Below are 15,875 nucleotides of genomic sequence, written 5' to 3'. Positions count from 1 at the left end.
TACAACATACACCTTGCTAACGCCGCAGGGGTCTCTCTGACCCCAGGCCCCCGGAACAGAGGGGAACAACTCATAACGCAGGGCTTACAACAGGGCTCGGGTCAATGTGACCTGGCCCAGACAGGGGTAGGAGGGTTACAACATACACCTTGCTAAACGCTGCCGGGGTCTCTCTAACCCACACAGACACTGGGAATCGACTCAGAACGCTGGCCGGTGGTCACTCTGTCCCGCCGAGGCAAGGGGAAGGTTGTCTAACAACAGCCATACCCGAAAGGCACAATTTCCACAACCAAGGGAAAGTAGTTTGTAGGGGGGCGTTTTTAGATTCGATATCCAAACTCACACGGGGCCCAAGGGCCCGTTGAGGGGCAGACACGCCGTATTCGACACAGGCCCTTGCCCGGAATGTTGAGTGTCAATTTTGGGGCAGGACCTTTTACTAGTATCCAGCAGGTGGTGGTGTTGGGTCACTGTGACCCCGGCCTGCCGGGGTCTCTCTGACCCACACAGACACGGGGGAAGCGACAGGTGACGCTGTCGAGGGTCACTCTGACCCCTCTGACGTCACTATGACCCCGCCCACACAGGGGCAGGGGCAGGAGGGTTACAACATACACCTTGCTAACGCCGCCGGGGTCACTCTGACCCCTCTGACGTCACTATGACCCCGCCCACACAGGGGCAGGAGGGTTACAACATACACCTTGCTAAGGCTGCCGGGGTCACTCCGACCCACACACAGACACGGGCAATCAACTCGGAACTGCCCGGGGTCGCTCTGACCCGCCGAGACAACGGGAGGGTTAAGAATTAAATTGTCTATCAATCCCTGTCCACCCTATATTTTTTAGTCACGTTTATGAGTATTTATGTATAAGAGTAGATCACTGTCTAAGTGGCGCAAGGACATTTTCTGACCAGCCTGTCTACATTTCACATTGTCTAACCATGATTTTGGTGGCTAAATATAAACATTTTCGATCAAACTGTATATGCATGTTGTAATGTGATGTTACAGGAGTGTCATCGGAAGAATTCTGAGAAGGTTAGTGAAAAAATTAATATCTTTTGGCGATGTTGACTTTTATCGCTCACTTTGGCTAGAATCAATGCTGGGCTGCTAATTGCTATGTGCTAAGCTAATATAACGATTTATTGTGTTTTCGCTGTAAGACACTTAGAAAATCTTAAATATTATCTGTATTCACAGGATCTGTGTCTTTCGATTCGTGTATGCTGTGTATTTTTACGAAATGTTTGATGATTAGTAGTTAGGTAAACACGTTGCTCATTGTAATTATTCTAGTCCATTTGTGATGGTGGGTGCAATTGTAAACTATGCCATCTACCTGAAATATGCACTTTTTTCTAACAAAACCTATCCCATACCATAAATATGTTATCAGACTGTCATCTAATGAGTTTTTTTGTTGGTTAGGGGCTATAAATATCTTAGTTTAGCCGAATTGGTGATGGCTACTGGTGTTGGTGGACAAATAAAAGATGGTGGATTATGCTAATGTGTTTTTAGGTAATAGATGTACATCTTTACATATTGTGTCTTCCCTGTAAAACATTTTAAAAATCGGAAATGTTGACTGGATTCACAAGATCTGTGTCTTTCATTAGCTGTATTGGACTTTAATGTGTGAAAGTTAAATATTTTAAAAATATATTTTTTTTGAATTTCGCGGCACTGGTTTTTCAGTGGGGGGGGGGGGGGGGTGCCGCTAGCGCCACGCTGATCCTAGACAGGTTAAAGACATCAGAATCTTGTTATTTTAAACCGATTTATATCAGTTTATGTCAGTATATTGCGATTTTCGGGCATTTCATTTTCTGACGTTGTATTGAGTTGGGTATCTCTCTCTCGAATGCCATTGTGTACTGCTAATTGCAACGTGGAAGGAAACATTCTCCAACCCAGCAACGATTCTTTTGGCCAACGGACACCTTTCCCAAGATTATGATGGGAGTTCAGCTAATAGTAAGTACTATTTATGCTGATAATTCGTTGTTCTGTTGAAAAAGTAAAATGCATAAGACGCCATTATTTGCCGTGTAGCCTTGCGTTATCGCAGCCTGTATTGCACCCTGTATTGCGCAGTAAGTTTAATTTTAAAAATGTAATTCAGCGATTGCATTAAGAACTAATTTGTCTTTCAATTGCTGTCCACCCTGTATTTTTTAGTCAAGTTTATGATTATTTATTGATTAGACTAGGTGACTCTCCAAGATGGCGCCCGAAATTTTCTGGGCAGCTTGGCAACTTTTCTCATTGTATAAGCACGATTTGTGCCGCTAAATATGCACATTTTCGAACAAACTCTATATGCATTGTGTAATATGATGTTACAGGACTGTCATCTGAAGAATTCTGAGAAGGTTAGTGAAAATTAATATATTTTGGTGGTGAATACGTTATCGCTATGTTTGGCTGGAATCAATGCTGTTGTTTGGTTTGCTACTGTGCTAAGCTAATATAACGCTATATTGTGTTTTCGCTGTAAAACACTTAGAAAATCTGAAATATTGTCTGGATTCACAAGATCTGTGTCTTTCAATTGCTATACGCTGTGTATTTTTAAATGTTTTATGATGAGTAATTAGCTAATACACGTTGCTCTCTGTAGTTATTCTAGTGAGAGTTGTGATGGGGGCTGCAATGGTAAACTATGATTTATACCTGAAATATGCAAATTTTTCTAACAAAACCTATGCTATACAATAAATATGTTATCAGACTGTCATCTGATGAGGTTGTTTCTTGGTTAGTGGCTATTTATATCTTTATTTGGTCGAATTTGTGATAGCTACTGATGCAGTAAGAAAATGGTGGAGTATGGAAGTGGTGTCTTTTGCTAACGTGGTTAGCTAATAGATTTACATATTTTGTCTTCCCTGTAAAACATTTTAAAAATCAGAAATGATGGCTTTATTCACAAGATGTGTATCTTTCATTTGGTGTCTTGGACTTGTGATTTCATGAACATTTTATTATATGATATCCCTGTGGCTTTAGGCTAGGCTATGCTAGTCAGCTTTTGTGATGGGGGGGCTCCCGGATCCGGGTTTGGTAGGCGTTAGAGGTTAATGTCTAAACCGCTGGCAACAAAAGTGAGTACACCCCTAAGTGAAAATGTCCAAATTGGGCCCAAAGTGTCAATATTTTGTGTGGCCACCATCATTTTCCAGCACTGCCTTAACCCTCTTGGGCATGGAGTTCACCAGAGCTTCACAGGTTGCCACTGGAGTCCTCTTCCACTCCTCCATGACGACATCACGGAGCTGGTGGATGTTAGAGACCTTGCACTCCTCCACCTTCCGTTTGAGGATGCCCAATAGGGTTTAGGTCTGGAGACATTCTTGGTCAGTCCATCACCTTTACCCTCAGCTTCTTTAGCAAGGCAGTGGTCGTCTTGGAGGTGTGTTTGGAGTCGTTATCATGTTGGAATACTGCCCTGTGGCCCAGTCTCCGAGGGAGGGGATCATGCTCTGCTTCAGTATGTCACAGTGCATTTGGCATTCATGGTTCCCTCAATGAACTGTAGCTCCCCAGTGCTGGCAGCACTCATGCAGCCCCAGACCATGACACTCCCACCACCATGCTTAACTGTAGGCAAGACACACTTGTCTTTGTACTCCTCACCTGGTTGCCGCCACACACGCTTGACACCATCTGAACCAAGTAAGTTTATCTTGGTCTCATCAGACCACAGGACATGGTTCCAGTAATCCATGTCCTTAGTCTGCTTGTCTTCAGCAGACTGTTTGCAGGCTTTCTTGTGCATCATCTTTAGAAGAGGCTTCCTTCTGGGACGACAGCCATGCAGACCAATTTGATGCAGTGTACGGCGTATGGTGTGAGCACTGACAGGCTGACCCCCCACCCCTTCAACCTTTGCAGCAATGCTGGCAGCACTCATACGTCTATTTCCCAAAGACAACCTCTGGATATGACGCTGAGCACGTGCACTCAACTTCTTTGGTCGACCATGGCGAGGCCTGTTCTGAGTGGAACCTGTCCAGTTAAACCACTGTATGGTCTTGGCCACCGTGCTGCAGCTCAGTTTCAGGGTCTTGGCAATCTTCTTATAGCCCAGGCCATCTTTATGTAGAGCAACAATTCTTTTTTTCAGATCCTCAGAGAGTTCTTTGCCATGAGGTGCCATGTTGAACTTCCAGTGACCAGTCAGTATGAGGGAGTGTGAGAGCAATGACACCAAATTTAACACACCTGCTCCCCATTCACACCTGTGACCTTGTAACACTAACGAGTCACATGACACCGGGGAGGGAAAATGGCTAATTGGGCCCAATTTGGACATTTTCACTTAGGGATGTACTCACTTTTGTTGCCAGCGGTTTAGACATTAATGACTGTGTGTCGAGTTATTTTGAGGGGACAGCAAATGAACACTGTTATACAAGCTGTACACTCATTTCTTCAGTGTTGCCACATGAAAAGGTATACTCAAATATTTACGAAAATGTGAGGGGTGTACTCACTTTTGTGATATACTGTATGTGTTATTTCATAGTTGTGATGTCTTCACTATTATTCTACAATGTATAAAATAGTAAAACTAAAGAAAAATACTGGAATGAGTAGGTGTGTCAAATTTTGACTGGTACTTGCTTAATTAATTTGATTAATATTATGGTGTTTCTATTCCATGAAAAACCCTCTGGGTTTCTGTTAGGATGGAATGGAAAATATGTCGCTGTACAACGTGGTGGTCGGCAGTACAGTACTGAGCTATTTCGCTAAAGAATCCCTGTGTTGTGCGGGCAGGGCACGCAGAAGACCGGGATTCAATTCCCCAATGGGGAGGAAGGAGTAGGCTGTCCTTGTAAATAAGAATATGTTCTTAACTGACTTGTCTAGTTAAATTCAATCTGGCGTGCCTGCGCTCATAAAGTCAGAGCATTGTCAGTTTGTGAATTCAGACCGTTTCGCTCTTGGAGTGCACACTGAACGTTCGAGCCGAGGAGTAGTGTTGATTTGAGCATTCTGGCCTTACAACTGCAGTCAAGCACCCAAGCTAACATTGGCTAGCTTGCTAGCTATTTCCAGACACAAATGAGACCACTCTGACCATTTTACTTGCCCTGTTAACCAGAGCGTTTGTGATGTTTACTGACACCGGCCATATTCAACGAATGAATAAATTCATTATTCTGCTCTCTGGTACACAGAGGAGAGTGCTCTGAAATCGGAGTAGATAGCCAGAGCGGATTTACGAAAGCACCCAAATGTCCATTGAGAACGCACAACGACTATACCATTTAGCTAAGCTAAGAATGACGGGAATAATCAAGTCAATAAACATTGGGTAGTTAGCCTATAGTTAATATACTGTCAAGTTTGATGCATAACTACTAACGTTAGGTAGATAGCTAACATACCGGTACATACTGCTGTAATGATATGCTATGTGGTTCGTAAGGAGAGCATAGCTAACATTGTCAGCCAACATAATGTGTAAGGTAACTTGTTTGAAAAGTCATTTCTTTATTACATTGAGTAGCAAGCTACCGCGAGGACGCGCTCTATCGACTCTGCGGCTTGAGCATGCTTTTGGTGCACAGTCGATAGCGCGCTGGACTTCGGGCAAGAAGGTTGAGGGTTCGAAACCTGCTCCCTACTTGTTTCATTTGAAGTCATGCACAATTATCAATTTATTATTTGGTTTAAATTTCCCATTCATTGTCAGTTAGAGACACAGTAGTGCCTTGGGACCCAAAAGCATAATCAGTGCTCTAACTCCCCCTTGGTCGTTAGGGCAAATCTGGTCTGTGATAGGAGAGGGGTTTTTCACAACTAGCTCGGCTATTTAGACTATTCTTTAGTAAGGTTGAATAGTCTATTGTTCAGCTATTCGCCCCCCTCCCCAACTTGCAACAAATTGTTGTTACTCCCATCTTGTCCTTGCCCTCTTCCACGCATCATTCTCCGCCTGAGTGGCTCGCTTGTGCCTGTGCTGGCAGGAAATGGCAGTATCTTCGGTTGTGGGTCAAGAATTCTGCATAGCAAGTTTGTATGAAGGTCTGGTTATTCACGGGCAAGTTGTTATATGCGATGTAAGTACATGTGTCTTATTTTCAATCAAAAATAATTGTTCTGAAAGGAAAAACGAGGCTTCAAAGTAAAAAAATATATATATATTGCAATCAAATATTTTGTAATAGAGCGCAAAATGTTATGCATTTATATATTTTGAGAACAAAACATTTATTTGAAAACAAAACTCCAATTTAATTTTGCTATCAACCACTCCATTTTGGCAATTTGAGTGTCGAGTTTGGCTACAACCAATACTGTTCAGCCTTTCTTACCAACACAAAGGAAGTCATAGCGGACACCTACGAAAGACTGTGTGATGATGGCATCTCAGGTAAGCAGCACTGGGCTTTCTTCTGTCCAACTTCTACATAGCTAGTAGTTAGCTCCTACGATTCAGTGCCGGTTCATAACATTCTACTATATTACATACATAATACATACATACATACATACCGTAGAATGATAAATCATGCAATTATTATTCTCAAGCTAACCAAAAACATTTTAGCTACGAATGACTATTCTCACCATTTTCAGTTGAAATCTAACTTTCTTGCAACTCATAAGCAGGCCATGTCCTATTTGTTTCATAGTCGATATATTATCATATTTCATGACAGTGTAACGGTTAGCTTTTTTTTACAGAAGGATGAAAGAACACAATATGTCTGTCAGGGAATGCTATTCTGATATGTCAGATGAAGAGTTAGACCAGAAAGTCAGAGCCATTAGGCAAAGATGCACCATGCAGGCTTTAGAATGGTCAAAGGAAGTATCCAAGCCATGGGCCATTGTGTACAATGGCAAAGAGTTAGGGAGTCTTTGCAGCGTGTAGATGGTGCAGGTATCATTGCCAGAATGATCCAGCTTCGTTGCATTGTTCTGCAAAGATACTCTGTTCCTGCTCCCCTGCCTCTCGTCCACATTGATACAAATCATAAATTGATAACGTACTAAGATGTATAATATCTCCATAAAATCTAAGAAGTTATTTAAACTTTTTTATTCGTAGTTATTCGTAGACAAATGTTCAATGATGTATTGTAGTTGATCTTCATCAACTGGTAATACATAAATAATGAAACAGGTTAATACGTTAACTTCTTGCGACTATAGGGGGTGCTGTTTCAAATTAGCATAATTGTCTCTACAGATGAAACGGCTTCCTACTCAATTCTTGATCGTACAATATGCATATTATTGTTATTATTGGATAGAAAACACTATCTAGTTTCTATAGCCGTTTGAATTATGTCTCTGAGTGGAACAGAACTTTTTCTACAGCGAAATCCATGACAGGTTTTGCGAAGGTCTGAGAGCGAAGCTCTGATCTCAGTTCAGTTTAAAGGGGTGTGTATATCCTATGGAACGACACGAACTGCACCCGCCTTCCCCTGGATGTCAGTAACCAATGAGAAGTGGAATGGGCTTCCTAGGTGGCTCTCAGAGGTTATAAAACACCAAGGAGTGAGGTACGCCATCTTTTCGACGTTGAACTTTACGCAGAGAGAGACCTGGGCATGCCATTTTCGAGCACTAAGTAATGAACTTTAGATATATCAGTCTGTAATTTAATTTGATATAGGTGTTAGAAACATCATAACGAAGCTATTTGAAACCGAGTTATATCAGATTATGCGAGTATATTGCTATTTTTCGGAATTTCCTCAGTATTGCGTATTGAGGATTTGGACACGTTAGCTAATGTTAGCAATTGTTAGCTATAGTTAGCTGCTATATCATAAGTTGAATGCAACGTTTTACAACCAAGCAACGATTCTTTTGGACAAAGAACCACCATGGCAAGATTCTGATGGAAGCTCGTCGAAAAGTAAGAGCTATTTATGATGTTATTCCGTTTTTATGTGGAAAAATGTAAACTCAATAATGGTGATTAGTGACGCCGTTATTGCGTCACTAGTCTGGCTGTAACGCACACTGTATGTCTAGTAACGTTAATTTTAAAAATCTAACTCTGCGGTTGCATTAATAACTAATACATCTTTCATTTCATGTCCAACCTGTATTTTTTTGTCAAGTTTATGAATAGTTTTCGATAAAAATAGTTGTATTATCATGATGCTGCCGGGCAGATTGCTTGAGTAGTTGGACAGTATTTCCATTGTGTAAGCACGATTTGTGCCGCTAAATATGCACATTTTCGATCAAACTCTATATGCATTGTGTAATGTGATGTTACAGGAGTGTCATCGGAAGAATTCTGAGAAGGTTAGTGAAAAAATTAATATATTTTGGCGATGTTTACGTTATCGCTCTCTTTGGCTAGAATCAATGCTCTGGTAACGTTTGCATATGTGGTATGCTAATATAACGATTTATTGTGTTTTCGCTGTAAGACACTTAGAAAATCTGAAATATTGTCTGTATTCACAGGATCTGTGTCTTTCGATTAGTGTATGCTGTGTATTTTTACGAAATGTTTGATGATTAGTAAGTAGGTAAACACGTTGCTCTATGTAGTTATTCTAGTCTATTTGTGACGGTGGGTGCAATTGTAACCTATGACATCTACCTGAAATATGCACATTTTTCTAACAAAACCTATCCTATACCATAAATATGTTATCAGACTGTCATCTGAGGAGGTTTTTTCTTGGTTAGGGGCTATCAATATCTTAGTTTAGCCGAATTGGTGATAGCTACTGGTGTTGAGAGAAAATGGTGGACAAGAAAAATGGTGATTTTTGCTAACGTGTTTAGCTAATAGATTTACATATTGTGTCTTCCCTGTAAAACATTTTAAAAATCTGAAATGGTGGCTTTATTCACAGGATCTGTATCTTTCATTAGGTGTCTTGGACTTGTGATTTAATGATATTTAGATGCTACTATTTAATTGTGACGCTATGCTAGCGATGCTAATCAGTGTGGGGGGGGGGGGGGGTGGGGGGTGCTCCCGGACCCGGGGTAGGTGCTCGGTAGAGGTTAAACATTTCACTTTTAATTCCAATGCTTTTTTTTCAAGATACAACATTGTCATCTTTGGCGGTATAGATTGATTTTCAAGGAAGGTAAGTATATTATTTTGTATGCATATTTCCCATCACCTAATAAACAACCACAATACCAGTCTGGTGTTAAGCACAGGCTAACTCTTGTATAGATGTTCTATCTGGACACTACGGCCAATAACAGCAGCAACTGCTTTTGGATGCTTTATGGATGGAGTCTGCAGCAATGGATGGCCTTCAAGGTACATATTGATATAGTAGAATGAAAAAAATTATTACTTGTATTATGCATATTGTGACATCTTGTGAGGAGTTAATTTCTGGATAAAAACCCTTGACATCTTCCTCATCAAACCTCGTAAGATTGCTTTCTGTGTTGTATTGACGTATCCTGAAAATGACATCTGCTCCTTTAGATCGAATGGTCATATGAAAACAATAACTGAGATATCTACAAAAAATAAGCTATTTTCTTTACTTTCAGAGTGTACGCTGATCATGGGGTCGGAAATGTAGATATTGCCAGATGTTCACTGTCCGAGGAACAGGCTGTGGAAGCTTTATTGCTGACAAAAGTGTCCATAACCAGAGGTAATTAAACTGTTCTGTGTTCTTTTTCTCTTTTCCTCTCTGCCTGTCTTGTTGTACATGGAACCTGTCTCACATGCATTAATTAAAAAACCCTTAAGATGTCAGCTGCTAATTTTAAGATTAACACCACATAAACATTGTCATTGTCACTGGACTATCAAGCCCCTGTTGCTGCCAAATTTATTGCCACTAATACAGATTTGTTTCTCTTGAGCATTCCAGATTCAGCAGGTGGAGGACCTGCTTTATTGTAAACATAGAGATTTACAAAAAAAATGGATCTACATGCACACAAAATAAAAAATGTTTTGCATTTCACCTCCTGATGATTATGATGACTGACATGTTAGAATAAAAAAAAAGAGGCTTATTCTCTATCCGTCTGTCTCTTGTCTACGGGTATGTTTTGATGTGAAAGAGGAAGCCGGTCCCGTCATCGCCACCTTACCCACTCTTAAAACCTGTTTGGGCTGCAAGCCCGAAATCGGACGAAAATGACAACAGCTGCAGGGCGCGAAATTCAAAATCTATTTTTTAAAAATATTTAACTTTTACACATTAACAAGTCCAATACAGCATTTGAAAGATAAACATCTTGTCAATCCAGCCAACATGTCCGATTTTTTAAATGTTTTACAGAGAAAACACCACATATATTTATGTTAGCTCACCACCAAATACAAAAGTGGACAGACACGTATGGATATGATTATGAAGTATGAATTATGATTCAAGTAGCATGCACAAGCCAACCGAAATAAACTAAAACCAACCTAAAGAGCCCAGAAAAAACTACCTCAGATGACAGTCATATAACATGTTACACAATAAATCTATGTTTTGTTCATAAAAAGTGCATATTTTAGCTATAAATCAGTTTTACATTGATGCTACCCAAAAATGCTAACACATAGCTAGAGTCTGAATCCAGACGGGAGTAGACAGAGAAAATACATACACCAACGTCGGCTACTAATTACACCTCATAAAACATTTCAGAAAAACATATGGTGGATAACTAATGAAAGACAGATATCGTGTGAATAAAGCCAACATTTCCGATTTTTGAAGTGTTTTACAGCGAAAACACAATATATCGTTATATTAGCTAACAACATAAGCTAGCATAAGGCAGCATTGATTCTAGTCAAGCGCTAGCCTAGCACAGTTAGCACAGTTAGCATACAACAGTTCGACAGATATATGAAAAAGCATCCCAAATTGGGTCTTATCTTTGTTGGTATTCCATCAGAATGTTGAAACGGGGTCCAATGTCCAGTAGAGTCTTTAGTTGGGTTCCAGAACGAATTATTTCCCTCTTTGGTTAGCCAGCATAATAGCATTGCGGCTCTACACAGCGTTTCTTAAAAAAAAAAAAATAATCTTCCGTCGTATCACATCTAAGGGCGAGGAATAAATTGCAATAATATAATTAAAGTATATTGAAAAAACATACTTTAGAATGATTTTGTGACATGTATCAAATAATATCGTAGTCAGACATCATATTCAACGTTATCTACCTTCTTCCATAAGCCGAGACCAAATTCTGCATCGCGCCCGGAATTTTTTTTTAACTGCGCAGGTCTCACAAGAAGGTGTGTTATTCAGTCCATGGACGAGATATTCGACTCCTTTCAATTCTCACTTCCGCATTACAGCCTGACGAACCCGTGTGACGTGTTTATATGGTCCCAAGTCAAAGGGCCTTTTATAGAGAAGGTCTTAAAGAGACACATCGCATTTTGGAAATCTCAATTCGGCTGGGAAAATGGCTGTAAAAATATTTCTGTTCGACTTAGAGAAACAATTCAAACCTTTTTAGAAACTATAGACTGTTATCTATCCAACAGTAGTAAATATATGCATATTGGAAAATAAAAAGTTTCTTAGGAGGCCGTTTGAAAATGTGCACACATTTTCCAGTTTTTTCAATATTCAGCTTGCAGCCCAAACAGGTTAAGATTCGGGCCAACTGGGAGCCCAAGGCTGATTAGGAGACACCGCTAGAGACACTGTGGAATTGTGATGAACTGAGAGAATTTTAGGGTAGCACTGTAATTCATTAATCATATGCTGTCTTCCCTGCTCCTCTGTTTTACCTCTTTCCTTTTCTGTCTTCTACACCTCTCTCAACCACCTTTCTTCCTCTTGTTTTTATAATGCACACCATATGTGCATTGAAGTACAGATTGAAATTGTATTTAGAATATTACAATTATAATATTTATAATTCATGTATTATGTATTTATAACACCTGGATAATGAACTTTCAATAAAGCATTTCACATTCTCCACTGGTTGAAATTAAGTCTCTCATTAGAATAATACACCTATTCTGTGTCATCAGATTAATGCAGGATTACATCACTCTTACAAGTTACAATGTGTAATCATTGATGTCCCAGGAGCAGGAGTGGTAAACACTGTTGAATTGTATAATTGTAATACATACATGTATACACAGCATCATTCAAAGAATGGAGTTTGATACACCTGGTATTGGATATGACTGAAAAAGAATGTCACAGAGATTCATACCTGAAACGCACCTTTATTTGCCAAAGAAGAGTACATGATCAGTGAATATATTCAATGTACAGGCTACAATGTGGGCATCTCATGTGTGGGAATAACTACAGTACATGTACAGTGGGGCAAAAAAGTATTTAGTCAGCCACCAATTGTGCAAGTTCTCCCACTTAAAAAGATGAGAGAGGCCTGTAATTTCCATCATAGGTACACTTCAACTATGACAGACAAAATGAGGAAAAAAAATCCAGAAAATCACATTGTAGGATTTTTAATGAATTTATTTGCAAATTATGGTGGAAAATAAGTATTTGGTCAATAACAAAAGTTTATCTCAATACTTTGTTATATACCCTTTGTTGGCAATGACAGAGGTCAAACGTTTTCTATAAGTCATCACAAGGTTTTCACACACTGTTGCTGGTATTTTGTCCCATTCCTCCATGCAGATCTCCTCTAGAGCAGTGATGTTTTGGGGATGTTGCTGGGCAACACGGACTTTCAACTCCCTCCAAAGATATTCTATGGGGTTGAGATCTGGAGACTGGCTAGGCCACTCCAGGACCTTGAAATGCTTCTTACGAAGCCACTCCTTCGTTGCCCGGGCGGTGTGTTTGGGATCATTGTCATGCTGAAAGACCCAGCCACGTTTCATCTTCAATGCCCTTGCTTTCACTCAAAATCTCACGATACATGGCCCCATTCATTCTGTCCTTTACACGGATCAGTCGTCCTGGTCCCTTTGCAGAAAAACAGCCCCAAAGCATGATGTTTCCACCCCCATGCTTCACAGTAGGTATGGTGTTCTTTGGATGCAACTCAGCATTCTTTGTCCTCCAAACACGACGAGTTGAGTTTTTACCAAATAGTTATATTTTGGTTTCATCTGACCATATGACATTCTCCCAATCGTCTTCTGAATCATCCAAATGCTCTCTAGCAAACTTCAGACGGGCCTGGACATGTACTGGCTTAAGCAGGGGGACACGTCTGGCACTGCAGGATTTGAGTCCCTGGCGGCGTAGTGTGTTACTGATGGTAGGCTTTGTTACTTTGGTCCCAGCTCTCTGCAGGTCATTCACTAGGTCCCCCCGTGTGGTTCTGGGATTTTTGCTCACCGTTCTTGTGATCATTTTGACCCCACGGGGTGAGATCTTGCGTGAAGCCCCAGATCGAGGGAGATTATCAGTGATGTCTTGTATGTCTTCCATTTCCTAATAATTGCTCCCACAGTTGATTTCTTCAAATCAAGCTGCTTACCTATTGCAGATTCAGTCTTCCCAGTCTGGTGCAGGTCTACAATTTTGTTTCTGGTGTCCTTTGACAGCTCTTTGGTCTTGGCCATAGTGGAGTTTGGAGTGTGACTGTTTGAGGTTGTGGACAGGTGTCTTTTATACTGATAACAAGTTCAAACAGGTGCCATTAATACAGGTAACGAGTGGAGGACAGAGGAGCCTCTTAAAGAAGTGAGAGACAGAAATCTTGCTTGTTTGTAGGTGACCAAATACTTATTTTCCACCATAATTTGCAAATAAATTCATAAAAAATCCTACAATGTGATTTTCTGGGAAAAAAAATCTAATTTTGTCTGTCATAGTTGAAGTGTACCTATGATGAAAATGACAGGCCTCTCTCATCTTTTTAAGTGGGAGAACTTGCACAATTGGTGGCTGACTAAATACTTTTTTGCCCCACTGTATATAGGACTTGCATTCTTGGCACAATAAAGTTATTATATTCTACTCAATCCATAGGCTTCCTTAACCTGTTTGGCGTGCAAGCCCGACGTCGGTACATTTATGACAACAGCCACTTCAAGTGCAGGGCGCAAAATTCAAAAGATATATTTTTTAAATATTTAACTTTCACACATTAACAAGTCCAATACAGCATATGAAAGGTACACATCTCGTGAATCCAGCCAACATGTCCGATTTTTAAAATGTTTTACAGGGAAGACAAAATATGTAAATCTATTAGCTAACCACGTTAGCAAAAGACTACACTTTTATTACTCCATCAGTTTTTGACTCCATCAGTAGCTATCACAAATTCGGCCAAATAAAGATATAAATAGCCACTAACCAAGAAACAACCTCATCAGATGACAGTCTGATAACATATTTATTGTATAGCATATGTTTTTTTCAAAAAATGTGCATATTTCAGGTATAAATCATAGTTTACATTGCAGCTACAGTCAGAAATTGCACCGAAAGCAGACAGAAAAATGACAGACACCAACGCCAAATAACTAAATACTCATCATAAAACATTTCTGAAAAATACATAGTGTACAGCAATTGAAAGACAGGCATCTTGTGATTCCAGACAATATTTCCGATTTATCAAGTGTTTTATAGCAAAAACACAATATAGCGTTATATTAGCGTAGCCACAATAGCCAGAAACACTTGGGCGCCGACGACCAGTTCACATGCGCGACAGATATTAGAAATAGTATCATAAAATGTTTCTTACTTTTGGTGATCTTCCGTCAGAATGTTGGACCAGGTGTCCTTTGTCCAGAACAGTCGTTGTTTGGATCTGGAACGGCAAATTTCCCTCTTGATTTAGCATGGGCACTTGCCAAGAGGCACGGATCTCTCCAACGTCAACAAAGTCAGAGAACGGAACACGGCAAAACTCCCGAAAAAATTTCAATAATCTGATTAAACTATATTGAAAAAACATACTTTACGATGATATGGTCACATGTATCAAATAAAATCTAAACCGGAGATGTTAGTCGTCCATAACGACAGCTAAACAGAAGGCAAATCCATGTCCTCTTTCGCGCACTCCAGAATCAGGAAATGGACGGTCACGTCATACAAAGAGCTTTAATTCCACCTCAGACCAAGATAGACACGAAATTTCTTCCCTCACCGCCTCTTGACAACCAGGGGAAGGTGTATGAAGTGTACGTAGACTCTTACGTTCATTGCCCATGTATAGGCATGAAGTTGAACAGAGCATCGATTTCTGACATTCCACTTCCTGGTCAGGAAATGTGCTGCAGAAGGAGTTCTGTTTCACTCAGAGAAATAATTCAAACTGTTTTAGAAACTAGAGAGTATTTTCTATCCAATAGTAATAATTATATGCATATTGTACGAGCAAGAATTGAGTACGAGGCCGTTTGAAATGGACACCTTTTATCTGGCTACTCAATACTGCCCCTTGCAGCCCAAACAGGTTATTAATAACACATGTACCTCCTGTTTAAAAGTGCTGAGTTCTGCAGTCAGCCAGAAGGGCCTTATGACTGCTGCCAGCCAGGGTGTGTCCTTCCTGTCAGTTCAGGGCTGCCTCTGTCAGTCGGCCTCCACGTTGCCATGGTTACTAGAAACAAAGACGACGTTACACGGGGGTAAAATAAGTTACATTCGATAAATGTAATAATGGCACCATAGGAGATGGCTGCCGCTTTACGGTCTCCTAACCAATTGTGCTATTGTGTGTTTTTTCACTTTATTTGTAACTTATTTTGTACATGTTTCTGCCACCGTCTCTTATGAACGAAAAGAGCTTCTAGATATCAGGACAGCGATTACTCACCTCATACTGGAAGAATATTTTTTCTTTAATGAGTCGGACGTGAAGGATTTACTTCAGACACCCGACAAGGCTCAAATCCCCGTGATTCAGATGAGATGGAGATATCGGGGACGTACGTCGGGGTACGGATCTGACGGCGAGTGGGTAA

General features: G+C 40.3%; 1 protein-coding gene across 2 annotated transcripts in view; it reads left to right on the top strand.

Moving 5' to 3' along the window:
- The window catches only part of LOC129816577 (ras-related protein Ral-B-like), a 64,392-nt gene that overhangs the window by 28,289 nt on the left and 20,228 nt on the right, over positions 1-15,875 (top strand). The window contains exons 2-4 of one of the 2 annotated variants that reach the window (XM_055871209.1): positions 9,057-9,102; positions 9,195-9,284; positions 9,527-9,633. The exons of the other annotated variant lie outside the window; for it this stretch is intronic. Of the exons in view, the coding sequence (XP_055727184.1) occupies positions 9,250-9,284; positions 9,527-9,633 (142 nt within the window). The 5' untranslated portion in view covers positions 9,057-9,102; positions 9,195-9,249. The remainder of the gene's footprint in view (positions 1-9,056; positions 9,103-9,194; positions 9,285-9,526; positions 9,634-15,875) is intronic. 2 annotated transcript variants of the gene reach the window in all.

The sequence above is a fragment of the Salvelinus fontinalis genome, chromosome 19 (assembly GCF_029448725.1).
Source record: "Salvelinus fontinalis isolate EN_2023a chromosome 19, ASM2944872v1, whole genome shotgun sequence".
Classification (NCBI taxonomy): domain Eukaryota; kingdom Metazoa; phylum Chordata; class Actinopteri; order Salmoniformes; family Salmonidae; genus Salvelinus; species Salvelinus fontinalis.
Note: the sequence above shows the minus strand (reverse complement) of the source record. Positions and strands in the feature narration are given on the sequence as shown.